At 50.1% G+C, this 26880-nt stretch overlaps 4 protein-coding genes across 6 annotated transcripts in view; 2 read left to right on the forward strand and 2 right to left on the reverse strand.

Annotated features, from left to right (window-relative positions):
- The window catches only part of LOC1277594 (uncharacterized), a 69062-nt gene extending 51918 nt beyond the window's left edge, over positions 1–17144 (forward strand). For both annotated transcript variants that reach the window (XM_061658122.1, XM_061658123.1), the window contains exons 4-7: positions 1340–1891; positions 13538–15401; positions 15541–15909; positions 15988–17144. In XM_061658122.1, coding sequence (XP_061514106.1) covers positions 1426–1891; positions 13538–15401; positions 15541–15909; positions 15988–16813 — 3525 coding nt within the window. In that variant the 5' untranslated portion in view covers positions 1340–1425 and the 3' untranslated portion in view covers positions 16814–17144. The remainder of the gene's footprint in view (positions 1–1339; positions 1892–13537; positions 15402–15540; positions 15910–15987) is intronic.
- A 599-nt stretch (positions 17145–17743) lies between these two features.
- Positions 17744–19976, reverse strand: LOC1277593 (uncharacterized). Of its 2 annotated transcripts, XM_061658127.1 has the most exons (4): positions 19815–19976; positions 19375–19674; positions 19210–19306; positions 17744–19142 (listed from the first exon to the last, which is right to left on the reverse strand). In XM_061658127.1, the coding sequence occupies exons 2-4, from the start codon at positions 19601–19603 to the stop codon at positions 18476–18478; spliced, it is 993 nt and encodes a 330-aa protein (XP_061514111.1). In that variant the 5' UTR covers positions 19604–19674; positions 19815–19976; the 3' UTR covers positions 17744–18475. The 2 variants fall into 2 exon arrangements, with proteins under 2 accessions (XP_061514111.1, XP_061514112.1); XM_061658128.1 differs by lacking the exon at positions 19815–19976 and having other exon boundaries at positions 19375–19785.
- Positions 19977–22287: 2311 nt separating this feature from the next.
- LOC1277592 (sodium-coupled monocarboxylate transporter 1) lies at positions 22288–24934 on the forward strand. Its single transcript, XM_317064.5, has 7 exons — positions 22288–22929; positions 23010–23287; positions 23356–23434; positions 23512–23655; positions 23722–23862; positions 23937–24563; positions 24642–24934. Exons 1-7 carry the CDS (start codon positions 22697–22699, stop codon positions 24931–24933), a joined length of 1794 nt encoding a protein of 597 aa, XP_317064.5. The 5' UTR covers positions 22288–22696; the 3' UTR covers position 24934.
- A 6-nt stretch (positions 24935–24940) lies between these two features.
- Positions 24941–26233, reverse strand: LOC1277591 (uncharacterized). Its single transcript, XM_061662598.1, has 2 exons — positions 25871–26233; positions 24941–25776 (listed from the first exon to the last, which is right to left on the reverse strand). Exons 1-2 carry the CDS (start codon positions 26231–26233, stop codon positions 24973–24975), a joined length of 1167 nt encoding a protein of 388 aa, XP_061518582.1. The 3' UTR covers positions 24941–24972.
- Positions 26234–26880: the final 647 nt, after the last annotated feature.

Consider the following 26880-nt stretch of genomic DNA (forward strand, 5'->3'; position numbering starts at 1 on the left):
ATATAGAGTAGAAAAGAGCCAATATAGAAAGTCAATGCAGTTGCACATTTTCGTTGAGGTTCTAGAGCTTTATATATTGTATGACATGTCTTTTAGGTCCATTTTACACAAGAACCATCGCGAATTCTCCATGCCCATTTCAATACATTCCCGATCGTCTCCAACCTCTTCAGACGACCTTACAGAAACACGCATACGAAGATCCCAGCGATATCTTGCACCCGCCGTAGCCTTAACGACCTCTCATTAATTAACCTAAAGCCGTTACCGTACCATCTCAAGCTAATTGTACTAAATGGTGCAACTGCGTTTCGCACACCTTCCCGCCTAAACCCCCATCTCCTACCTCCGCCACATCATCCCGTTCTCCAAAATGACAGTTGCAACAATAAATCACCACCTGCTGCAACTTGATCAACCCCTTTGCTGACACTGATGACTGACCCGCCGCCCCGTCCAACGCGCACTAATGGCGCACCGTAAAGTCGGCGCGCGGTGTTTATTACTGCACTGCGCCACTGCCAATTGCGTACCGAACGGCTAGAAATCCTCACCTACCAACACCATTATGTTGACATTCGAGCTGGAACTGTAGAATTCCCGTGATGATTTCCCCCGTTTGTTGCTCTGCTGTGGCAGAGACATAAATCCAATCCAAACGGATAGGCTCTCCCGGGGTCTTCTTTGCTGCAATGGCTCCGGTGCGCGCTCAGGTGCGCAGCTTAGTTCACCGCGCCACGCCACTTTTTGCGTTGGCTACTTCGATGTTTGGTCTTTGTTCTTTCTCATAACAGGAGCTTGAATGAGTACAAACATTCAGAATTGCTTAGTACGACACATTTTGCCTGCTTGTTGATGCGATTTGGCATGAATGCGTCACACATTGGAGCGGTTGAGTTTGGAGCAACAAGAATAGCAGAAAGTCCATTCCCCGTTGAGTACGCGCGTGCACTCTTTGGACATTGGAGCAACACAATTACTGGACGGATTCATCCTCAGGGCATTTCAAAGAGCTCCCCGCTCGAAGGATGCGTGTTTGCCTGTGTTCCGCGTGCCATTACCAGGTGCAGCTACCTGTTGAAGACGGACAAGGCAGACAAGAAAGGATTTCTCCAGCAGTGCGCTCTGCGCTATGCAATGCCCATAGGATGCAAGTTATGTCGCAGTGTAATGATCCCTTAAAGATACACTTTTTATTGTGCCTATAAAGATGAATTCAATTAAGCTCGAGCGGGCAAAACGGCGAAACATTTTCATTTCCATCCTTCTGCTCCTCCTTGTACCACCTTTTTTTTCCTTCTAAACGTTCGTTTTCTTTCTCTCCCCTCTTCTTGCGCAGAGTTTATCGACCGGCCGCCGCCGCAACGCAAACGACAAACACTTAACCCCCCCCGGACCCGATGCGATAATTGGCCCGGCACCACGATGAGATGGTTTAAACGATCGACCGAGTCGCCGAAACTGCTCAGCCTGTCCCCGCTGCGACACTCCGAGTCCGGGAATGTGTACGGCGGTAATGAACCACCGTACGCCGGGCTGGCTGCACACGATCACGCCCGGACAACGATCCGGCGGCGCAGTGCGGGCGATGGCGGTGGACTGTTTGGGATGAATCCGGCCGGTGGTGGTGGTGATGGTGAAGGACACGAGGAGCCACTGTCAGTGCCGGCGGGCCTGTCCAACTCTCCGTCCAGCTCGTCCACTACGTCCGGTTCGTCCAGTTCGAGCGTATCCTCACCGTCGTCCACCTCCAACTCGTCCAGCTCGTGCACCACGAGCAGTTCGCCGTTTTCCTACACCAGTGACAGCAAGGGTAGCAGCGTCAGCAGTACCGGTACGCACAAGATCCTACAGTCCGGAACCGCCACCATACCCAGGAAGTCCCGTATAGGTAAGTCTCCCGCAAACCTTTTAACCCTGCAAAAATCCTGCCCGGAAAGTGAGATTCGAACAGGAAGTGAACCATTTCGGAGGTGCCCAAAAAATCAACCTGTTTGGTTCGTTGACAGCTTAACGATCGGAAACGGATCGCGTTTGCACTGGAGATCACACCGAAGTTGCGCTTTGAAGCGTGCTGCCCGTTTCGCACGCAAATGCTCGGGAATGCCTACAGGGTTTCGGGCAAGAGTGCACAGTGAATGGGTTGAAATCGTTCCAAAGTCCAAAGCGTCCGGACCACATTCAACAGCTGTGTTTGGTTTTGGGGATGTTCGTGTGCGGATTAAGAGCACGCCATCTCGGATCTCGGTGTCTTCTAAGCACACACGCCGTGCGCTGGATTGAGGAAGAACGCAATCTGCTTCTGCGTCCGGCGTCCGCGATCGTTTCGAAATTGGTTTCTTCCAGGGCAAGATCATTCCACTCACTTGAGGGGTTTTGTTTTTTGCTCAATTTAGCGCACTTTCAAACTTCTTCCGTGCAATTCAAACGCCTCGGGAGACTTTGTTACTTTGCACAACGTACTCCGTTCGGTTTCTTTTTCTCAAGTTCTTGTTCTCATTAAACCACCGATGCTGCCCCCGTACAAACCCTAAAAATAGACCTTGCGGACCTTTCTGCTGGTCGCTAATTGTTACGTTACGGCGTGGTGCGGCTTATCGCCGTGTGGTCGCTCCCGTACAATTGCCCCATTGCTCCCTGAAGAATGGCACCCATGATCATCCTAATGACCTCCCGCTGTGGATCGCCCGCGGCGGGAGTGTAGTAGCATCTGTAAAACGCCCCAGCCCCAGCAACATATTTCATCGTTAATCTTCTGCACAAGCGCGTGTGTCCACGTGTGACACATGACTTGGGTGCTGGATTCGCTTCCGAAACCGATGAACTTGTTCACTTAATTGCCTTCGCCTTGGCGATATTGATATGTGGTGTGTAGTGAGCGCGCGTTTGCCCGTGTATTGCCGTAGGAAGATCATCGGCGTTTTGTTGCTCCAACTCCAACTCCCGTGTGGGCTGCTTCGGAAGATGTTCTGCATAGTGATTTGGGTGAACGAGCCCAGAACGAGATATACCTCCCACGATTCGTTACCGTTGTCTAGGTGTGTCATATCTCGATCGTTGCTGTGGTGTCGAATAAAAATCACATAAAATACTCATATTTATAATGAACCTGCGCAGCAAAGTGCTGGCTTCTTGAAGAACGCCAGTTATGAGTTATGAGACACCCGTTGAATGTTGACGCAATAGGGAATGCTTGAACATCTCGTGGAAGCGTGTGCGTGTTCCCTTCGATAGAAAAAGGGGCATCTCGATCAATATTGAAGATAATTGGCTTCCCGAAAAGTGTGCTCCAAATTAGTACCAGGTCACAGAATGTGTGAAATAGAGAAATCAAACTCCACACTTCCACGCTCCAAAGAAAAAGTGGAACAGGAACTGCAGCGAATCGGAGCACCGGCGGGAAGAATGATGAACTTCATAAATCACACCATGATGTGAATGCACCGACCGGGATCTTGGAACCCGAGGTGTGCTGTACTTGCAGGTGAAACTACACCGTAGACCGTACGGGACAGCAAAAAGCCCCCAAGCACTGGTCATTGTCATTGTCATGCAAGATTGGACCCCGTTTTGGGTTTCACGGAGTGTGCATATTTTACCACCCAAACACGCACACATGGAAGACAAGTGGTAGTACTACAGAAGGGAAAGGTACAAATGGTGAGGGAGAAAAAGAAGCGAATTCAAAACAAAGCGACCAACAATCGCCCTAGTTAATGGGTGTTTTTGTTTGCTTCTGTTCGGTGCTGTGACATGTCCCACCGGTCACTGGGCCACATGTTTTTCGAGAAGTCGGCTACAGAGCAGAAAGTTGGTGTACGAATATTTGGAGTGATTTTTTGCGGTTTTCTGGGGTGTTTGAAAAGATGTTCTGAAATTGTGGACATCATTCGCAGTAACATCAGATGTTGGGGACATTGTGGAAATAAAAGTGTCTTGAGAACAAGAGGAACACTCAGAGCACCCTGCAGACATGGCTGGAATTCCAGGAACAACTTCAATATTGCAACGAACATGAACACGGTAACACAGATGTTGCAGGTTTTTTTTTTTCAAGACATGCAATTAATCCCATCTGTCATGTTGCACGCTTCCACAGTCCGGCACTCCGGGCAGTTCCGCAATGTCCGAGTAATTTATTCCTCCAAAATCTGAACTGGATTTCTTTGGGGGACTATTAATATACATCCAGAATGCAACGGTACGGCTTTTCACCTTAAGCCGTCTGATGATGATGATGGCAATGATGATGTAATTTCATTCCGATGCTGCAACCAATAAGTCTTTGATAGGCGGCCTTTACTCAAGCACCTTCCGATAAGCTCATCCGAAATGCGGTGGAAATGGAAATGAGTTATTTAGTAATCGGTGGATGAATGGATGAATCGGTGGCCTTAAATTAAGGTTTTTTTTGTTGTTCATGTTTCCCTTCCAGTTTGGGGAAATGGTTTTGGAAATCTGTATCAGCAGGGAACACTTGACCCCACTTTGGGGATTGAAGCTGGCCGCAAATTATAGACCGTTTCTCTGTGGTGAGCAGAAGTGCACTGGAAATGGTTTAACCTTATTAATTCAATTTGCTCACCCACCCAATTCAGTGCTGCAAACCTGTTGGGGGTGTGTGTGTATTGCACGATTCCACGACCGCCCATTAACCTACTGAACCGTGTCCGCTTGGATTGGAACCGCGAGCACAAGCCCAACCCAGCCTCTGCTCTAGAAATTCGACAGGAAAGTGTAAAATACTTCCTCCCCAAGTAGCTTCTACTTTCCTCCGCTCTCCAGAGACTGTGATAAGTGATTTTCATCCCGGCTGTAAGGAAGTACTTACCTTCCCTCTAACGCCCATGATCTTTGCTCTCCTCCCTCCCGCCAGCTCGCTCACCAGCTGTGTGATCTCAATCCCGCTGAATGCACTCGGCGAAATTGATCGGTTGACCCCGTGCCAACCACGGGGAGGGGTGAAATCTTGCAACCTTGCGTGGAAAATTGGTTCCAATTCGAACGTTTTGCCAGATTATCCCGACTCTTGTAACTATTGCTGCTGTAGTAATTGAAATTGCAGGAGGAGCACGTACAAACCATCCAAACCCTTCCGGCACGGTTCGGTGTTCATGTACACGGACGGACGTGCCTCACTGATTGGCACAGTCCAAGAAATCCGTTTGTTTTCCAAAAAAAACCCTCCCGACCAACGATGGGCGTGGGCGCTGTAAAGCAACGGAAACGGAATGTTCGGTTCCTGTTGGAAGCATTCCCGAAGGGGACCATGGGTCGCTTTCTAGAAGGGCCCCGTTTTGAAAGAAAATAAGCCGCAGCGAATGTTTGCTGTAGGCAAAGGGGAAGTACTAAGGAAGTACTGCCGCCCCGAACTGGGTCAGACATAGGTCGTAATGACCCGATCAAACCGAGCCGAGATTTTGTGTAACTACTCTCTCCCTCTGTGTGTGTATGTAGGTGGAACGAGGTTGGTACATTCTTGTGCCACCGATTCGACTCGGAAGTACTCCGGGTGAGGAGCGTGAGGAGAAAGAACGATCGCGTAATGATGATGATGACCGACCCTTAGATGTGTGTCCACAGCTCCAGGTAGGCACGTGTGGGGCTTGCTCCAAGTTCCGTTGCAGTTCCGTTGCAGCGGTCGTTTTGTTTTGCAGGTTAACATCCCGCTCCGGCCATGAAAGGGTTGTAACACGATAAGTGCTTTAATTAGAGAAGTCTAGGCACTAGGTAGCGGCATGTACTGGCCCCGCGTGGTGTATCTCGATGTAGAGAGCTCGATGAGCTTGATCCCATGATTCATCTATTAATTCACCACCGGAGCTTGAATTGATCCGTTAACGAGCGATAATTGTGCGGTTAGGTGCGCGGTATCCAAAACTAATTCCATCCACGGTCCGTTTCTTAACCCGAGAGTGCAAGATCTCAATTCAGTTGTTAGGTTTCAGGTGTACAATTATGTTTCTCTCACAGCAAAAAAGACCCCATATTTCACACAGAACCGTCAAATTAGACAAGCGAAGCTCAAACGTTCAAGAACTGAACGTTACGCCGGTTCGCAAGCAAATCATCTCGGCGCTTTATTTCGCGATCGTTTTGTTCGGTTGCGCAAAAACCTGCGCCTGCCTCCCAAACCCATCTCGCACGGACGCCACTTTTGGGATGTTGAACGCGCTCATAATCCGTTGCCTCGTTTGCCTAATCGTACGTACGGCGTCGTACGTAAAAGGGTAATCATAATCATTAGTGCAACAGCAACAGACCACCGCGAGCAAGGATGCACCGGCGTGATGAATTCCTGCACGTTTTCGGCTTGTTTGCCGGTGTCCAGTCACCTTGGTGCTGGAGGTGACCGTACCCGGATCGTGCCGCTCATGTGCAGAATGCAAATTGGGTGGGAAGGAAGCTACAATAATGGTTTGCCGTTCGCTTGCCGCTGTGGTAGTGGGATGGCTAAAAAAAGACGCTGCTTTATGCCATATGGTGATTAGTGTCCGCACGGATTGCAAAACATTGAAGTGATGCGATTCCATACGAGAACGCGATCTCAATCAATCGAAGACATGGTGCGGCTTCTACTCCACTTCAGCTACATAAAAGCACATTTCCTGCAGCATAAGAGCAGCGACGCTACGATGGCGCCTCTTTGCTTGCGCCGGATGCTACTGGAATAAATATAAATATCCCCAGCAGTTGACATACCACACGATCGTAGCAGCAGTGCAGTTTCCCAGAACAGCCGCATTGCAAGGGGAATAAAAATAAGAACCCACCGCTTCATTTCCTGTCGTAATTCGTTTGCGTTTCCACACTACGCAGATGCTAATAACTCACGTGCTCGTCGCACGTCGATGTCAGCGTCAGACTCGAGACGATCGCGTAAACCTACTTTACTGACGAAGATCGCAAGTTCTTGCGAAGACATTCTTTCCAGTGCTGTTGCTGCAAGACACATACGACGACCAGTAAAGGCCGATCGTTTGCGATCGTTATTTTATTAGAGACCGAGCGATTAGAGTTGATCTCATGGATTTTCCGGTTCGCCAGAGCTGGATGCGATGGACATAAGGCATACAATGTTTTGATGTGCGATTTCAAGAGATGCTGCAATGACCGTACCTTGCCCGGGTGACACGATCGCGCATCTGTTGGGTATGCGCTGGACCGGTCCGGTAATTACGGCGATCGTTTCTAGTCGCTCGAAATATCAATTGCATTGCTCACGACTGGTGATGACAGTTGTGGTGACTGCACCTGTTCTAGATCTGGTCGTGATCGTGACGGCGGGAATAGGACGAGTGGTGCAAAAATCTGGTAATAATTTCTCTAATTGGAGCAATTTTGTTTCAGTAATCGGTTCAGATGTAGCTGGAATATCTGGAAGAATCCCGGTTTTGTTGTGGAATATCCAGGAGAGAGGTACTGATGGTGCGATGGTGGTTTTGTTCTTCAATTATAACTGTAGAAACTGCTGGAGGACGCTCTTTGAGGACATATCACAATAATTGCTTGACTTTATGCCTTTATACCTCTTCGAGGGCACAAGAAGACTTGTTCAGTAGAGATCGAGAAGACTATGACACCTGGGATCATCTGGATCTCAAGAAATCTTCATCATCCTGTTCTTCAGGTGTATCTTATCGACATGAATACGTTCCTATATGACACATCTGTCGCAGAGAAGTAGCAATAGCATTGTGTTATTATACTTCTTCCAATCCTATAATGCCCCTTTAAACTCATGCTCGATTTGGAGGTGTCCATATATTTAAAACATTAAAGCCACTCATATTCCCCCTCACCAAAACGACGGTATAAAACCCGCTCAGACGGGCGCAAATTAACGCTTGATGGACAATAAAGCAAGGCAATAAATTATTTCATTCCTTCCGTCCGCAAACAAAAAGCACACGTTTGTTTGACGACCACGATGTTTGGACATTTCGCGTCATGCTTAGAAATGGTTCGGAAGACTTACCATGTCCACCTACACGCCGCTTGCGACGGAAAGGAAAGAAAAACATAAATCCCACCCATTTGCAGCGAAATGCGATTCTTTTCGAGCTCTTTTACATGACAAAGCAGCACCTGGAGTGTTTGGAGGGATTTGTCTAGAATAACCAGTTGAATAATGTCCACTCCATGACGGGGGTTTCGTGCGGACGAGATCCATCCCCCTGTGTAACCTGTGTCGCATGTACAGTGGCTCGCAGCTACTAAAAACCTGTCGGCCATTAATTAATCTTCGCGTCCAATAGCTTCACCCCGACAAGTGTCCGCAACGAGGGTTGGAACGATTCCCGGTGAGACAAATTTCGTGCCAAATCGCACACACAGACACTTTTTGCTAATATGTGCTCATTTGCCATTAATCATAACGCCTCGCCGTAGGTTGTGTACCGATCCCACCAGTGTCACTGACCGCGGGAAGACACCGTGCGCGCACGTGAATTAAATGTGTTACAAACTAGACGTGCGCTTCGGGCTCAAAATAGATCAAACCCGCCATTGGCGGTACGCAATCGTTATTCGTCATGCTTCCACTGCACATTGGACACGGAGCATATCCCCCCACAAGTAAGCATACTAAACTGAGTGTACTGACTAATCACAACGCTCCAGTGAGATTTCGGCGAATTCGGTGCGGGATTCCCGTCCTCGATATCTCGACACGGTTATCCCGGTTTCTTCGATTCTTTCTCTCTCTCTCTCTCTCTCTTGCTCTCTCCCGAGCATCGTCATTACATAATGCGAGACACGATGACCTCTAAAAAATTCAGGCACAGATCGCCACAGCAGCAGCAGCAGCCCAGCAGCAAAGGCATGCAAAAACGGCCGAAAGTCGCACGATCGCACGAGATGCGCAAAAAAGGGGAACGATGACGCTCGATGATCATCATGATGATGCGAAAACAAGTTTTTATGCTGCCGAAGAAATGCCGGCGGGTCAATTTCTTCGGTGTAGGTCGGTCGGAGGCTGTTGAGGGTTCGGCGTTTTTCGTTGTTGTTGTTGCTCCTTTTGTTGATCGTGTTTTTATGCTCCTTGCGTCACGTTTCACATTATCGCATCGCCGATAATCAGAGGGCGGCCAAAAAGGCGGCATGGCCGCGCGCATGTTCCATGTGTTTGCCCCTCTTCGCAAAATGGTTTTATTTCTTATTTTGTCTGATCATCAGGGAATGAAATAAGGGCTTGAAGGGAATTGGTTCCCGGTAGTATGGAAAGAGAAGGGTTCGGTTTTGAATGATTATGTTTGGTTGCTCAACAATATCTTGAACATTTTAATAAATTAAAATCCTTAAGGAAATTTTATAATAATTTATAACACGATTTTTTTTTTATTAAAATGGTAGAAAGTTTGAACATGCAATTAAATGAGTCATCATGCCTTTTTGTCCTAGCGAGAACCCCTGCACATCATGCTCTCTCTCTCCCCGAGAAGCACGAAGTCAATTTCAATCATAATATTGCAAAAATATCGTTCGATTGCAGTTTCATCTCGATTCATCTTCGGCCTGTCCGGCGGGAAGTGGATTTTTCTTTCAACTGCAAATACCAGCCCCACAGCACGGAACCTGTTTCATCAGCCCCTCTATCGCCCGACATTACATCTGGCGGCTAGTGAGGGTTCCTCGTGTTAAGGAAGGAAGAAGCGAAAAAAAAAACGTTGGCCACATGTCGGGCGTGGCATTTACTTTCGCTTTTAAATGTTAACCGCCAAGACAGGGCAATACTTTCCAAGACATTCGTGGTACGTCTAGTACGCTGAAGATGCCAAGCGGCCGTTGTGTCGTTCAAAAAGGGAGCACGAAGAATCGCCACAAGAATCGACCCCAGTCGAGTGACATAAAAATGAAATCGATATGTCCTCGAAGCAACTCCCACAGAGCGCACAGCCACACGCAAAGAAGCTACGATGCAGTGAATCGAAGTGATCGAATTGTCCGTACTCCCCACGATCGATTAATCGGGCAGCCATTACGTGATCTCGAGCGTGGGCGTCCTAGTACGTCCTTCCCCGAAGGCAATCTCCTGCCCGACCCGCGGCGGGAACTCCTTTTACTTTTCTTTCCTATCTTACCGGGGCACAACGCGACCGGAAGGTCAGCACGCGACGACGCATAGGTTCGTCGCTTGAGCCTCTCAATCCAACTTCCCCGTTTATTGCACCTGGCTGCAGGGCAGTGGTTCCGAACTTCCCACCCCTTTTCTTCCCAACACAACAACTTTTGATTTTATTTTGTTCACCCTCGTGTGTGACGCGATCGAGCCATTTCCCTTTCACCAAACGGGGGCTGATCGCGGTACGACCCACCCAACTGTGGCAGTGGCGGTAGCCTGCAATTGTGTAGGGATTTATACGGCTGCCGCCTTCTCCATTTCCTTTCTATCGCTGTTTATTGATTTAGATGGAAGCTCGAATACCACCACCGCCCCCTCCCCTGGGACACGCGATATTGCGAATGGGAGAGATAATTAATTTATTAAATGAATTGGCCAATGTTTTTGCTTTTCTTTTCTGTGCGACCATTTTACTACCCACCCACCCAGGGGTTGAAGTGGGGCTTTTCGGCATGACCTTGCATCTTTTTGCAAGCAGTTCTGTTTTTTTTTGTTGTTGTCCTCTGTACGATTATGGCGCAGATTTGTTGTGATCTGTTTTATAACATAGCGAGTCACTGTTGTCGATGGAGATTGCAGTTGTTTGTGGCGAATGCGCCGGTTCGCTGCCTGTGTACAACACGATGTTCCGTGTGAGCGAATCGAAATTCACAAGGGAAGTACATTAATATTTATAATATTTTCACTTTCACCCAAACTTCGTAACACACTTGTGAGCGTGTGTGTTTGTTTGGTGGAATTTTTGCAACGTTTTTTTCCAGTTAGTCAAAAGAAAGTGATCGATCTGAGCGCAGTTTCCGCTCAGTTTGTGGCGCAGTGAAGCGTTGTTTGAGCTTCGATTTCGATGAAGATGAAGATCAAAGCAAAAATATAACTCATTAACGCATATTAGCGACACTATCATCAAAAGAAGCCATCAAACAGAGTCTTTTTGTGTCCCTATCACACTTACAACCATAGAAACATTACAACCACAAATTCTAATGACCTTCTTGACCCGAATTTCCGGACGACACGCTCTCATTTCCAAAGTTCTGGACCATCTGGACAGCACAGTACCCACAAAAAAGGGCTCTTATCTCACGGCCCAACACGTGCGCACCACCAGTTGCGCATCCGAGGAGGCCGTTTTGACAGAACTCTTTCTATGCCACTGCGCCAACATGTTCCTCGCCTCTGCGCTTGGTGTCAGCCATACAGTCTACACCGAGCACCGAGAAAGCCATATGTGTGTGTGCGTAATAAAGTGGTCACGTTCCACGTTCTTAGCTGCCGTCCATTTCTGTTTGATTTCTAACGACACTCTAATCGGAAACGGTGTCACCCACGTGGGGCATGGCCGCTTAGTTCCATAGTCTGCAACAGCAAACAGCAACGAACGAATGAGCAAACGACAGACAGCCAGCAGAAGAAGAAGAAGAAGAAAGAAAATCGCACGCCCTACAGTTGCGCACCTGTACTTGCACTTCACACTTGTTTGCCTGTGGCAAACGCGTCGATCAGATGAGGACTGGGGCCTGGCTTTCGAAACTTCGGCGCGAACGATCGGTGTTTGTCAGTCAACTTGCAAAGTAGGCAAAATGTGTGTAAAAGCCACTGTCATTTCATTTCGTTTTTTTTGTCGTCATATACCCTCCAGAGAGCGGTCTTAGCGCAAGCGAGAAGTGCGCAAGCGAACACGCGAGCCAGCAGCAGCTGTTAATTGATCGAGCCATGGATATTTATGTTAATTTATTGTTGTCGTTGACTCTCCAACCGTGGGCCTTTTTTTGCCTCTTTTCGGTCTTACCTGTCTGTACGATGACTGTGGAATAGTAAACTACCTACCTCCACCTACCTTCGTCACCACCAACTGTGGGTCATGCGCGGGGAACTTCACGGTATTGACATGACGTTGCAGACCGATAGATCACCACCAAACAGGGGGCCCCGTGAAGAGACAAATATGATCACATTTACCTTTACCACTCAATGGGGAGAATATTAAACACGGCACCAGGAATGTGTTGTCTATTGCATCCGCTTCCTTTCGCGCAATGGCTCCCATGTCAACGCGAGAGGATGACTCCCGCGTTTACGTCATTTTGAGGGGTTCGTCGCCGCGCAGCTGATTCGAGACACCCCACCCAGGTCCCAGATCAATGTTTGGGGCCTCGGCCTGCGCTCTCTTTGCAGGCGAGTCACTTTCTCTGTCCCTCTCTATCTCTCTCGTTTGCCTGCTCCGTCTCTCTCTCAGTGGCATTGGTTCTCTTTGCATTTTGCGGGCATTATCGCTCTATCGCGCTTTCTGTATGTGTGTGTGTGGAGCTCGAGGGAGGCCGCCGAGCAGGCCCGGTGGACAATGCCAGTTCAGTCTCTGTGCCATACGCACTCAGGGTGGTGTTTTTAGTGGAGCGCGCATGTCTGTGAAACGATCGTGAGTTTTTGTGTGAGGATCCCCTCGTCCGCTGGGAAGGATAACGTAGCGAAGTAGCGAAGGTGAGGAGTTGGAAAACTGTGTCCCAAAGGAGAAGATCCGACGTGGGTCCATAAATGTGTTTTGTAAGAACCTTCAATCGACCTCTCTCCCCTCTAACAACGCTCGCCAAAGCCATGTATCGGGCATTTTTGACAAACTTCCACGAAGGATGTGAAGACACCGATCGGGTCGTCATCGCGACAGACGAGTTCAGGGTCGTCCCATCGCGTGGCCGGCATGCAAACGCCGAGCTTCCTCCAGCCGATGTCTTCGTATGCACTTTTGCGAGCAACAGACATGAGTCAAAGACTCCGTTTGGACAAACAATAAAACCCGAGGCGGCGAAGCGGGCCTGCGAGCGTGTTCTGTTGGAAAGCCATATCCAGCTAATGGTCTTGGTCTTGGTACACATTTATGACTATTAATGTTTCACCTTTAGCCGGGGCCGTGTGTTGTTCTTGGGCCTGCGCTTGCTGGTGGTCGTGTTGGAGCAACGTGGCTGCAGTTTTAAGAACAAACTGTTCCGAGCAAGACTGAGTTGTTTTTTTGGTGCATTCTTCATTCTGAGAGCGTTTCTGAAGTCTTCAACGACTCGCTTCAATGCAAAAGTGTGTGGCTGTGTGTGATTTTTAGTGCTTCGAAGCTTTGCCCTTCTTAACACGAGAGGCATAATTTATTGTTCACGTTCATTTTTTGGTGAGATTTTCTCTTCTGCTCTTCGGCGCGAGTGGAGCCATTTCACTCCCGACAGTGGACCCGTTCGGACACTGGTTCGAAATCTCCTTTCGAATTTCCTCTTTCTCCGAGCAGGCTTCGAAGCTCCCCGGCCACTATCGCGCAATTCCCTTGATGATTAATTAACCGCAAAAGTAAACACATACTTACCCCGTTCTCTTTCTCTCTTTGTTTCTCTTTTGGCTCTTTAAACGCTGGTGCTTTTGCAAACAACGCCACAGATCTATCACCCGTCAACTGGACCAAGCGCACCGGATCGTCCGGCATCAACTGCTACAGCATCGAGGAAGGGCGGGTTATCGAGCGACCGAAAGGTCGTTACGTTTCACCGGTACGCATCAAAAACAAGCAGCAAGCGATCGCGAACGCAGCAACAACTGGCAGCAGTACAGTGCAAGCTACCACCAACTCCTCCACTGCCGCTGGTAATTCACTATCGTCTGCCACCACGACCACAACCACACCCGTGACGCGACGCATACTGCAACGGGCCGATAAGGGTGCGGATGTGTCCGTCAACGGCGGTATCGCATCGTCCGGCGGTGGTTCGTCGCTGTACAAGCAGCTAAGCCGCTCGATTGGCAATATTGTCGATACGATCGAGAGTCGCAGCCCGTCCCTGAGCCAGCGGTCGATACCGTACCGGGAGAAGAAGAATCCGCTCGGCAGCACGCGGCTGTCCTGCTATCAACCGATCAGTCTTGAAACGCGATCGACCGGGGAGAAAGAGGAAGAAGAGGACCCGGAGCAACCACCGCCCAATCGGAGGAAGTATGGTGGTGGCACGGCGATCGACAGTGCAACACTGCGAGTGCAAAAAGTGCGCCATCCGCTCTACAAATCGGTGGACGATCTGATCTTTCTCGGCTCGACCGGTGACGTTATTGTGCCCGCGAGCAAACCGGCCGAACCGTCGCCGGCAGCAAGTCCACGGCAGCAAAGCACGCTGCATCGGCTAGCGGCGTCTGATACGAGGCGCAACCAACATCAGCTGCAGCGCGCTATCACGGTGGATGTGGAGAGCGACCGAAGCAGTGGGCCAACCGCAACCGCAACCACCGATCGGCGCTTATCATTCCCGCAAGGCACGGAACGCGGAACGGTGGTGGACCGTGACGCACTGCCCCCAGCGGCCAGCACAGCTAGCGAAGTACCAAAGAACGAAGGCGACGCCACGATGATGGATCCGGCCGATCACGACGAGACGTACGGGTTCGCCCAGATGCGCACGACGCTTGGACCGATCGAGACGGCCTACCGGTTGCGGCTGGAAGCGTTTAAGCACGAGCCGGGGAATGGGGTTGATGTGGCGCCGGCACCATCATCCGCCGGCTCGTCCACGTTCAAGACGCCAAAGAGGAAGGACAACTTTACCAACAAAATCCGGGCGATGTCCGATCGCACCCAGAAGCTGTTCTCGCGCATCTACTCAACAAATAGTGGTGGTGGTGGTACTACGAGCGGACAGAAGGGATACCATCTGTCGACTAGCAAGTCGCTGAAGAAGTCGACCGGGAAGTTGTCGGAGGCGAGCAGGAGGAGTGTGAGCTACGGTGCGTTGCCCGGGTTGGCGGACTTCCAGCAGGGTGTGGCCAAAGAGCGAGACGATACGTACGAAGATGTTGGGAAGGAGCCGGATGTTGTTCCTCAGGACAAGCCACAACAGCACCAGATTGATGATCTCGATGCGGATCTTCTTGTGGGTGGTGGAACGGTGATTGCGATCAGTGGAAGTACCGGACACACGGACGCGGAAGATGGAGATTCGGGCATTCTGGTGAACGAATCTGGCGCCTCGTCCATACTCGAAACGGACGACGTGTTCCATGAACAACAGTTGATTGGTGGACCAAGAATTCCGAACATACCTACTAAGGTACATCATCACGGTGGAGTGGCGGAGGCGACAGAGTTTAAGCTGGTCACGATCAGGTTGGACGAGCCCCCGGGTGAGCTGATGGATGTGCCGGGAGGTGAGGATGGTAGTGGACTCGGTATCATTATCGCACCGATTGCGACCACCGAGGGTGAGGTCAGCAATCGGTACAAGGTGGCCCACGTACTGCCCGGAGGACTTGTTTGCAGGTAAGGCGCCTATTCGATCGATCTTCCAAAATTATTCGGAAGTAGAAAAACCGGTTCGGATAGGTCACTTAGAGCACACATTGGACATGTCTAATCGTTTTAATATATCTCTCTCTCCTCTATTTTTCGGGTCCCTCAGGGAAGGTTCGATAAAGCCGAACGATGAAATTGTCAACATCCTCGGGAAGCGACTGCGCGGTCTGTCGATGCGTCAGGTGCAGGAGTTGCTCAACAGTTGCGCCCGCCGTGGTACTGGCCGCACCAGCATCGATCTTGTCATTTGTCGCAGCAGGGCAAACGGCACCGATCATCACCAAGACGACGACGATCATCATCAACAGCAGCATCAGCAGCAGCAGCAAAGGCCACCGTCGGTAAATCGACGGCTGTTCCGCAATAGCCGCAAGATATCGCTCGACTCGTACCTGGAAGACGAACGACCGGATCACAGTGGAAGCGAGACGGGATCCGAGCAGGATACGACCAACTACACGTCGATTGCTATCAAGTGAGTGGAGTCGTCTGAATCTTTTAAATTGGGTTTACAATAGGAAGTCACTAAACATTTGCTTTCGTTTTTTTCCAGAATCGATGGTAACAAGTACAACACGCTCGGAACGCCCCGACGATCGAAGCAACCACTCTCGATGGTTTACAAACAGCAGCAGCAGCAACAGCAGCAACACCAACAACAGTCACCACAATCTCAGCCTCCTTCGATAGGCACCATCGTTGCCTGCGACGGTATCCCCAGCACGGAGGTGGACTCTCAGCCACCCTCCCTCGACTGCACCAAGCGTCGTTCGTTCACCAAAAATGTCACCCCAACGCAACCCTCCAACACGTCCTCGAAAGTCGTGCGCCGCTCGCTGGTCGGCAAACAGTCCAACAGTCCCGCCCAAGCCTCACCCCAGCTGGTGACGGCCGCCCGCAGCACCATGAACCTGTGCGACGACGAAAAGCTGGAACTGCACGCCTCCACCTCGGACGATGCAGAAACGAGCAGCGGGACGAGTTCGCTCGAGTTGGACAAATCGACCGCAAGCAACTTCTGCACACTGCCCCGCAGGCCCAAGTCGTCCGCCCTTTGTTCGTTCCACACGGTAGCGTTCGAGAAGGGACCGGGCAAGAAGTCGCTCGGCTTTACGATCGTCGGCGGACGGGATAGTCCCCGCGGTGCGCTCGGGATCTTCATCAAGAGCATCCTGCCGACGGGCCAGGCGGCGGAAGATGGACGGTTGCGGGCGGGCGATGAGGTGCTGGCCGTGAATGGGCAGGTGTGTCACGATCTTACCCATCTCGAGGCGGTGAAGCTGTTCAAGAGCATCAAGACGGGCGAGATCGTGCTGCAGCTCTGTCGGCGCAACAAGTCCGCCCATCGGTCGATGGACATCGATGCGAATGCGTGTTGAGGGGGAGGATGGTGGGGATTTGGTTTTTTCTCGTAGCAAGACTAATTAGCTGGTAAAGCAAGTAAGCGTGTGCGTGTGTGTAAAGGAAAGGATGTTGATCCTTTGTAGTAGGTTGGGTTAGGACAGATCAGGGTTCTACTTAGTAGACAGTGGAAATAGTTAATAGCGCTGGGTGTAAATATGCGAGAGCACTGGTTCCACTCTCCAGAATCGCTTGAACCTTCACTGGAGTGTGTTGAGTAAGTGCTGTAGTAAGTTGTGTCGTATGTAAAGATGTCTGTATGTATGTGGTATTGCATATTATTAAAAACTATAAACAGAAATATCCTAATCAATCGTGTCGTTCTCCTATCCCAATAGAGAATCAATTGGGTTATCATTGAAGATGCTCCAAGGATGAAGATCTTGAAGAGAAGAATTCAAAAAAACCGAAATTACTTTGTGAAGAACATAAGATATTCAGGTCACTTCAAGAGATACGAAGAACTGAAGATTTCGTTTGATGTTGTCCGAACTGCACGTGAATATGACAGGGAAGTTGATAGAAAGTTGAAGGTTTCAGGCAAGTATAATTAAGGTAAAGCTTAAAGATATCATAACGTCTTCTTCTTCTTTGGCTCAACACAACTGATGTCGGCCAAGGCCTGCCTGTACCCACTTGTGGGCTTGGCTGTCAGTGACTAATTGATTCCCCCCCATAGCAGGATAGTCAGTCCTACGTATGGCGGCGCGGTCTATTTGGGGATTGAACCCATGACGGGCATGTTGTTAAGTCGTACGAGTTGACGACTGTACTACGAGACCGGCTAGGTATCATAAAGACTAGACTTAAAAAACATAAAGATGACCCGTAGAATCAAACCCCTGAACAGTCTCTCAACTCCCGTTCTTTCTACTCTTCCACCGTGAACTCCTCCAACACACACTCCATTCCTTAAGATCTAGAGTATTATGTTTATTGTTTGTTGCTTGCTGTTTCCATGTTTTGTTGCTTTTAAAATTCCCACAAAATGTTCATCGCCTTCGCCCTGGACTGGAGTATGGACATTGCTCTGATCTACCCTCCTATTCGATTCTCTCTGCCTTGTTGTATGAAAGCAATAGCCAGCAATTGAGCCACTAAGAATATGAAATGTCGCATTCAGTGTTTGCATTGCATTGAATGGAGATGAGAGTTGTTGTTGTGCACCTGCACGTAGGGGCATTGCATTATGCGTGGTAGTTATTATTTTTATAGTTAAGATGCGTGGTAATACAGTAGCAGGTTAAGCAGTCGGGAGGGTTTGTTTACGCGCGTGGAAAAGGGCCTGTGAAAGGTGAAGATGTCTGTGTGTGTCTAGTTGGGTTTGGTTTGGTATCTTCTGCTTTAGTAGTAAGTTATAAATCATTTCACTGTTCTACCATCTTAGAGGAACATTCTTCTCAATTCAGTATCAATTCGATCCGGCGTGCCACCACCATCGCGCACCGTAGCTTGGAGACTGCTTTTGCCAGCTCCCCGGCACGTCCAACGCAAGTACTTAGTAGTTCTTTTCAACCCACGCTTCCTCCCCTGGCAGGAGGACGTGTCGTGTCTATTAGGAATGTATGTGTTCCATTCTCACTCAATCGCCGTCGCTTCGCCCTCTCTCGCCTCTGTTCTCACACTCCTCCTCCACCACTTCAGTTCTTGATGTCACTGATCCGCCGGGACAGTGATCCAGCACCAGTGCCTGTGCCGTGTGCCTTCCTGCCCATCGTGGAGCTGAGCATGGTTGGGTACAGGTTCAGCGGGGCCATGTTGGGATTTTCGATGCGCGTCGGCGATGAGACCAGCGTGGCGGTACGGTTGGCAGCACTACCTGCGCGGTTCAGCGAACCCAACACCTCCTGCGGTTCCTGATATCCCGAGTCCATGTCGTCAAAGTGTGCGTACGATTCCATCAGCGGTGTCGGATCTTCATAATCGTAATCGACAAATCCCGAGTTTTCGAACGAGTTCTTGCTCTTCACGATAGTGCCGTGGGCCGAGGGGATGTACTGCTCGTGCTTGCGCCCATAGTCAATCACTTCGTAATGGTCCTCCGGATTGCCGCCGTACGATTCCGTGATGAAGTGTTGCGTGCCGTGCGGTGTGAGGGCCGCCCAAAGGGTACGATTGTCCGGATGGGCTGGCGGCTGATGGTGGTGATGGTGCAGATGGTTGGTGGGATAGAGAATCGTTCCACCGGGCATAAATACGGCCGCCTTGGCGGTGGACGGCTCATGACCCAGGGCGTGCAGTGGAGGTTGCTTCAGGTTGCTATCGTGATAGGAGTAACTGAACGAGCTGCAGCGGAAGCAGAATCGACTGCAAAAGAAATGGGAAACATGGGTCATTATGAGGAAACGACCAATTTAAGGCTATAATTACATACTCGCGACATTTGAGCACTACCATGGCGAGAAGAGCGCCAAGCAGGATGACTCCAACACAGGACGAAATCAGTACCAACATCCAGGTATCGTCCATTCCTGCGACAACAAAAAAGAAGTAAATTTTCAAACATGAACTTTCAACCCTCTCTCCAATCGTGGCCTACCATTCCCGGGCAGCTCGACAAACTCCATCCCGGACTGTTCGTTCGCCTTCAGGGACGGCTCGCAGATGAACGCAGCACTGCACAGTAGGCTGTTGTTGCTGTTGCCGTTAGGTTTGCTCGCGGCCAGTGCGTTTTTCGGCAACAGAAACGAAGACAGTGGTGGCGGTGGCATCGACAGTATCATATCGGGCGGTGGCCCCAACTCGAGGCAATCCCCAAGGCAACTCATTCTGTGCTTCGCCTTGTGTTCCTTGTGCTGCGTCCTACTTTCCCTACTTATTCCAACGTTACTGGGTGCTTCTGCAACACATGAAACACACAAAGTATCACTTTTAGTATTTGAAAACACTATTTTCTTATTTCACAGTTCAAAAACAGTTTAAAAAAAACACGAAACTTGTTGGATTATTATTGGAGTTCGCGAAAAACTCACTGCTTACCCTAGCAAGAAAATAGGCTTCTACGCGTTCGACGCGTTACTGGCACGACTATACTGGAATTTCTTTCGTTGGTCGAATTTTCAAGCAGCTCCGTTTGTAGTATTGGTGATGTTGGTGTGCAATAGGGAAACTTTTCCCTCGCCAGAAGGACGACAAAACGGCACCGCTTACACTGTGTGTGTGCGATGGAAAATTGGCGCACGCGCACCCCACACACATCATAGGACAGAGCGTTGGAAAGGTGTTGATGGGTGTATGTTTTTATTGATTTCTGAATTATATGTTTGCACTGGCGCGCGGTACCTTGTTCGGTACAAGCGGATGGTAAGCGGGAAAGGGAAGCGATGAGTCAAAATAAACACCGAGTGTGTTTTCGTTCCGCTTCCGCTGGCTAGAAAAGGAGCACAGGGAGGAACGGAAAGGGAAGAAATGAAATGAAAAAAGGACTAAACAGGAAACGGAGTAGAAAAAGGGAGTAGTTGTACACCCTTCCGGAAACCGTGTTCGTCCTGTTTTTTGCCCCGTTGCTAAGGAGCCCTACAGCATGCTGAGGTGTTTGCAACGAACGGGGGAAATGCGCAGAACACAAACAGGGACATTCTTTACACCTGTGTGGGTGCGTGTGTAAGTGTGTGCGCACTTGTGTGTCTAGGTGGGTTTGGTTCGCTGGCAATCAGAAGCAGTGAAAGCGAAAACCCATGCTAATATGCTCATGGGACGGCGAAAAGCGCAATCCCGGCGGACACGGTCTAGTGGGAAGCTGACGAGCGCATTGAATTGGGGGAAGAAAAATGCGCTAACAAAGAGCACAATGACCGGAGCACAAACGTTGTCTAATTGTGGCGTTTTTGATGGGTTTTGTAGGGATTCGTGGAATTGCTTTTTAATTACGGAAGCGTCCACGAGGAATGCTACAGAAATGACGGATTTGATTCTTCTCTTTAGTATTCCACATACATTTTTGACGTTTGTGGAAATAAGCCTACTTCTTCTTGAAATTAACAATAGTCCTTGCTTTGGGCAGATGATCCGAACAAGAAGGGCAAAAGTCGACGATTCTACCATTCGACTCTCCAATTTCTCTGAAGAGTATGTCTAATAGACTGCTTTTGTTCTCTTTGCAAGCATCTTCTCTTATGTTTTATTCATATTTACAAAGCAACAAGTAAAAATCTGGAGTAGAAACAGATGAGCGCGCTCTTCTAAGATAGTGAAGCCTTATATTCCTCTATAAGACTACGAAAAAATCATAGAGGACCTAAAACCTGAGGTCTTCTAATGGACTTGTAACCTAGAAATTAAAAGTACACCTCACGAAATCCTATCAGATCTCAATTCAAATTACACCAACCGGGATTTGGAGCCATAAGAACATCAGGATACAACACTATTTATGGAAATAGGGCAAGATCCCGACCAAAATCATTTGATTATATCTTGGGAATATGCACTTCACCGAGAACGGAGATAATCTCCAAAAGAAACTGTGTACTACACAGGTTGACAACAACGTAAACCACAGAATTCTCATCTCATCTCAGTTCATTGTACTGTACGTTATCTGCCGAAAAAAATAAAATCTCCTCAAAGCTAACACAACACACCCGCAAGGTAAATATTGATTACCAAGCGTCATCAAGAACGCATCTCCGGCAGATAATCCTGCACGATAAAAATTCGTGGACAATTGCTAAGAATGACGATGACGCTTTGCCTGCAAAAACACAATACTTTACTGGAATGGGAAACTCTGGCTTAATTAAATTTATTTTAGCTTATCATATAGAGAGCTTATTTATAGTACTATCTACAGCAACGAACTCAATAAGTGAGCTCCTGTATGAGTTTCGTGTTTGGCTGCGTCCTACACCCTATACGTGGTTTACGCCTCATCATCCAAGTAGACGTGGAATCTATCTATGTGGCTACCGTTCGCGCGAACGGTATCCCTCTCTCTCTCTTTCTACACCTATTACAACACGATCAGCTGCTAGGTCTTAGGAACTAGATCCATCCTCAAACAGTAGCTGACATCCCATTCTCTAAAAAGACGTTTTCCCATTCCTTTGTGTTTGATACGCTGGGCATCCCTCCTCCAACAAATGATAACAGAAAGCCGTCCACGACGTGTGCATCATCCCTTGTATCCACAGCGTGTCTCATACGGCGGAGAGGATTAGGCCTTTGTGTTGGACATCAAGACGCGAATGCTGAGACGATAGAAACCTTCGCTGGACAACTCTCAGATTGGTAAAGAAAAAAAGTAACGGCAGTTCTACTTATCTTCCCGTCCTCCAACTCCAATAGACCCTCCCTTCACATGGAGCCTTGCCTGCTAAGTTAACACCGGACTGATATCCCACTCCCGTTCACTCAGTAGTCACTTCCCGTATACACACACACACACACACACACGAGAGCATGATGGAGTCGTCGGTTTTCGGGGGAGAGAGAGCGCGCGGGATCTTAAATCGCGATCAAGTACTCAACGCATCAGCCCGGCGCAACACGGTTCGCGCTATCGCTGACATCTTTTAAAATAGCTCATTCACGCGTGGCACGGCCGTAGTCGGTTCCGCGCTAGTCCCCCGGGAAGGTTGCAGCAGCCGCGTGCGTTCACGGTGTGCCGACATGGTGCGCGTGTGTACATGGACCACTTTCTCCCACTGAAGGCGTCGGTTGCTGTTGCTCCAAGGTGCGCGTGTCGTAGTGCCGCTAAAAATACCTAATCGAGCGTAATTGAAGTACACGCCGGTCTCAACTTCCGTGTTTTGTGACGTGTTTGCGATCGTTTGGGCAGTGTGTTTGTGTGTATGCAAAGCTTCGTAAGACTGCAGACTGCGTTCGCTGTTGCTAATTCGGAACGTAAACTCCAGTAAACGATGGATCCAACCGTTTCCTCCACAATGGAAGAAGCTACCGAAGCACCATTGGAGCAGCGACTGCTCTTCTCTCCGATCGATTATGTCATCTTTTGCTCGATGCTGGGCATGTCGGCACTGATCGGTGTGTACTATGGATTCTTCGCTAAGCAGAAGCAAAACAACACGGCCGAGTATCTGCTGGGCAGCAAGCAGATGAAGGTGTTCCCCGTGGCCATGTCGCTAACGGCGACGTAAGTTGAATGTCCCCGCGTAGAGGGAAGGTAAAGGAATGGATTCGCTCTCAACCCTTGTTCGCACGACCATTTTCCAGCCACATCTCGGCCATCACGATGCTCGGTGTACCGGCGGAGATGTACAAGTACGGGATACAGTATTGGGCCTGCTCCATATCGGGGCTCATCGTGACGATCTTCATGGTGTACGTGTTCCTGCCGGTTTTTCACGAACTCCAGACCGTCTCCTGCTACAGCTACATCGAGCAGCGGTTCGATAAGCGCACCCGCACCTTAGCTAGTGGTCTGTTCATGTTCTACTGCTTGCTCAACACGCCCGTTATCATCTACGCACCCGCCATTGCCTTCAGTCAAGGTAATCTTGAGGTTCAAGATCCCACGCGACATCACGTCACTCACGTTTCTCGCTTCATCTTCTCACAGTCACCGGTATCAATGTGCACATCATCACGCCCATCATTTGCTGTATCTGCATATTCTACACAACATTCGGCGGCATACGGTATGGTAGATGGGAGGGATAAACAATTCGTCCTTGACCTCACAATGATGATGCGTTGTCTAATCCATTTTTTCCAGTGCGGTCATCTGGACGGATACGTTGCAATTTGGCGCGATGCTGTGTGCGCTGTTCGTTGTGATGACCCTCGGGACGTTGCAGCTTGGTGGAGTGGTGAACGTGTTCCGGTTAGCGGAAGCCGGAGGTCGTTTGATTTGGTTTAAGTGAGTTGCAGTGGAATTCTTGGATGCCCGGAGGACCTATTATTTTCTGCTTTTCCAATTCCACAGTATGGATCCTGATCCGTATCTTCGTACCTCGTTCTGGCTAGTCTCGGTCGGACTAACATCCATGTGGATATCAAACATTGGAGTAACGCCTGAATGTATTCAACGCTTCCTAACCATTCCCGATATGTCCAGTGCCAAGAAGTAAGGCTTTATGCCTCTTCAACCACCTGTTTCACTGTTAACATATCTCTTCCCTCGTGAATTCTGAATTTCAGGGCCGTTTGGATATTCGGCGTAGGTCACATTCTCGTGAAGCTTTTCTCCGTCTACAATGGGCTGCTAATCTTCGGCAAGTACCACGACTGTGACCCCATCCACGAGGGCACGGTGCAGAAGTACGATCAGATCTTTGCCTACTACGTGCTGGACGTTGCGAGGCACATCCCTGGGCTGCCGGGTCTGTTCGTGGTCGGTATCTTTTCCGCTGCCCTATCGTCCATGTCCACCAGCATGAACACACTGTCGGGCACACTGTTCGAGGATTTTATACGGCCCCGGTTTGCGCTGAAGGACAAAACGGCCAGCACGGTAGTGAAGGTGATGGTGATGACGATCGGTGTGATTTGTCTGCTGCTGGTGTTTGTCGTGGAGCAGCTCGGTAGTATCTTCAGCTTGGCTATTTCTGTGTCGGGCGTTACTTCGGGAACGATGCTCGGTATCTTCTTTCTGGGGATGTTCTCGCCGCACATCAATGGAAAGGGCGCTTTCTGGGGCGCGATCGTATCGTTGATATCGCTCAGTGTGATTGCCGTCGGAGCGCAGCTGGAGATTCTGGGCGGGCATCTCAAGTACGAGAGCTTACCCTTCCGGTACGATGGTTGCAGTGACTTCAATGTAACGGGGTATATATTGCAATCAATGCACTTTTTACACACATTCTAAAGTTCGCCTTTGGGGGGCGGGGCCCTTATGTCTTACAGTACGGAAACCAGCACCTTCTACCGGGATGCAGCCGGCCACGACAACTCCGAAGTGCCGTGGGTCTTCCGAATTGGCTTCATGTACTACTCCCTGCTCGGCACGATCATCGTCATCGTCGTCGGAATTGTGGTGAGCTACGCGACAGGCGGTCAGAAGGAACGGGTGCCCCTAAACCTGCTCACGCCCTGGGTTCGGCCACTGTACCGCTCGCTCGACTACACGCCCGAAAAGGGCGAATACAAGCTAACGCGCAGCTGCGAGATGACCGAAATAGAGAAAATCGCCAAATGAGCTTTTCCGTGTGTTCCTTCCGTTTCCCCTCCCCCTCTTCTATCCGATCGCTGGTCGGACGTAAACCCTGTTCGGCATCCGGCTCCCAATGTGCCGCAACCGTTCTTCGCGCAAGTTTTTCGCCAACAGTGTCGCCACCTGGTCGGCACTGTCCAAGTCCTGCTTCAGCGTTTCACTGTAACACTCGTGCAGCCAGTGGACGGCTTTGGCCACGTTCGCACTAAACACACCGAACACATCGCGGGTGTGTTGATACCGGGCCGGATTAACCATATCGGTGAGGAGGTAGATGAGTGCGTGCCGCACGGCGGACTGCTGCCGGACCGTAATGTACGGTATCTCCACCGATGGTAGTGCGGCCTGGGCGGCCTCCAGTGCCATCAGTGCACCGTGACACGTGGACCTTGCGTCCAGCGCAAGCTCGATCGTTTCTGCCGCACTTTTCGACGGCCGTAACAGCTCCCAGTAGTCCACGACCTGGTGCAGCCCTTTGGCGGCAGCTCGGAGCAATCCGCCGGCAATGCGCCACTGCTCGACGGCACCACCGAGCCGGTCGCGTACATCCCGTGCGGCCTCTAGCTCCGAATCGAGGGTCTGTTCGTTCACTGTACCGTACGCACCGCTGTAAACGGTCGACAGGAGCTGATCCTGTTCGGCGTACAGTCGCTTCAAGCGTTCAAAGTCCTTGCGGAGCGTTAGCGCACGCTTGCGCGCGTGTACAACCATCTCCTCGCGGAAGTGGTCCGCCTCCTGGTCCATGGCGGTGCGGGACAGTCGCGCCACAAACTCTTCCTGCTGGGCCGCTTTGAACTGGTTCGACACGATGTCTAGCTTGAGAATGATCTGAAATTTGACAAGCAAAAGAAGGTGTTCGTTAGCGATGCAAAGCCTACTGTTTGATGTGCGGGAAGAGTATGAGGAGATTCCATCAACGTACTTCACGAACCTTAACCAGCTCGGCACGGGCACTCTCGGCTTGCTGATCCTTTTCAGCCGTTATCGGTCGCCTAAATACACCACCATTCGGGACGGTTCCATTACCAAGCATCACCTCATTCGGTAAGGGTGGAGGTGGTGGCTGTGGTGGCGGTACCGTAACTCCCTGCTCGACTCCACCCCTCTTGGCACTGTTTAGCAGCTCAACCCAAGCCTCCGCCGTCATCAGCCGTGGACCGGGCGTCGTACTTTCGAGCGCGCAAATTTCCTCGTCCAACCGACGGTATGCTTCGACGAACGATTCGGACTGCTTCGGCAGGAACGCTGGTGGCTGGTGAAGGCCGTACTCCCCGTCGGTATCCATTACCGGGGTCGGCGGATGCCCCGCTGGCACCGATTCCTCAAGCACAACGGACGATGAACATCCCATGCCGGTGTGCATCACCGTACGCGAACCTGCTAGTCGCCGTCGAATGTTGGCCAAGAACGCCCGAGGAAGGACCATCCGGCCAGCGTACAAGTTGTGCAGCAGGTGTGCGCCTCGTTTCGCTTCCAATTATCGACTGAATGGTCGGTGTGGGTCGTCCTTGGGTTTTCCCGCCTTGCCTGTGCAATCACGTTCACATTCATCCGAAATGTCCGCGAGTGAGTGATGTGAGGGCAAACCAGCAGCACGGCGAGTGTCAGCACGATACGACCACTACAGCGGTTGCTCTTTAAGCTCGACACCTTCCAGGGTATGTGCGGTAGGTGGTCTTGCCGGCGTTGCGTGCTTATCTAACTCGTTTCATCGCCCACCACAATCGCTCCAAACGACATATTCATCGTATTAACAATAACGTTATCCCCGCATGACATCGCACAAATCGAGCCGCCGCACGATACACAACGATTCGAAAGCGATTTTATGCCAGCCCATCGCGTCCCGAAACAGTATCCCCCTTCGGGGATGATTAATTTCGGATTCAGTAAACGGTCGTGAACGTTCCTGACCCCAACCGCGAAGGAAAG

The sequence above is a fragment of the Anopheles gambiae genome, chromosome 3 (assembly GCF_943734735.2).
Source record: "Anopheles gambiae chromosome 3, idAnoGambNW_F1_1, whole genome shotgun sequence".
NCBI lineage: Eukaryota > Metazoa > Arthropoda > Insecta > Diptera > Culicidae > Anopheles > Anopheles gambiae.

Excerpts from the sequence above, each read along its gene's own strand:
- LOC1277593 (XM_061658127.1), bottom strand. The coding sequence starts at position 19,603 with ATGAGTTGCCTTGGGGATTGCCTCGAGTTGGGGCCACCGCCCGATATG. Across the intron at positions 19,307-19,374 it reads TGTCGAGCTGCCCGGGAATG|GAATGGACGATACCTGGATG; the intron begins GTAGGCCACGAT and ends TTGTTGTCGCAG. Across the intron at positions 19,143-19,209 it reads GTAGTGCTCAAATGTCGCGA|TCGATTCTGCTTCCGCTGCA; the intron begins GTATGTAATTAT and ends TTTCTTTTGCAG.
- LOC1277592 (XM_317064.5), top strand. The coding sequence starts at position 22,697 with ATGGATCCAACCGTTTCCTCCACAATGGAAGAAGCTACCGAAGCACCA. Across the intron at positions 22,930-23,009 it reads GCCATGTCGCTAACGGCGAC|CCACATCTCGGCCATCACGA; the intron begins GTAAGTTGAATG and ends ACCATTTTCCAG. Across the intron at positions 23,435-23,511 it reads ACAACATTCGGCGGCATACG|TGCGGTCATCTGGACGGATA; the intron begins GTATGGTAGATG and ends CATTTTTTCCAG.
- LOC1277591 (XM_061662598.1), bottom strand. The coding sequence starts at position 26,233 with ATGGATACCGACGGGGAGTACGGCCTTCACCAGCCACCAGCGTTCCTG. Across the intron at positions 25,777-25,870 it reads AGCTGGTTAAGGTTCGTGAA|ATCATTCTCAAGCTAGACAT; the intron begins GTACGTTGATGG and ends GTCAAATTTCAG.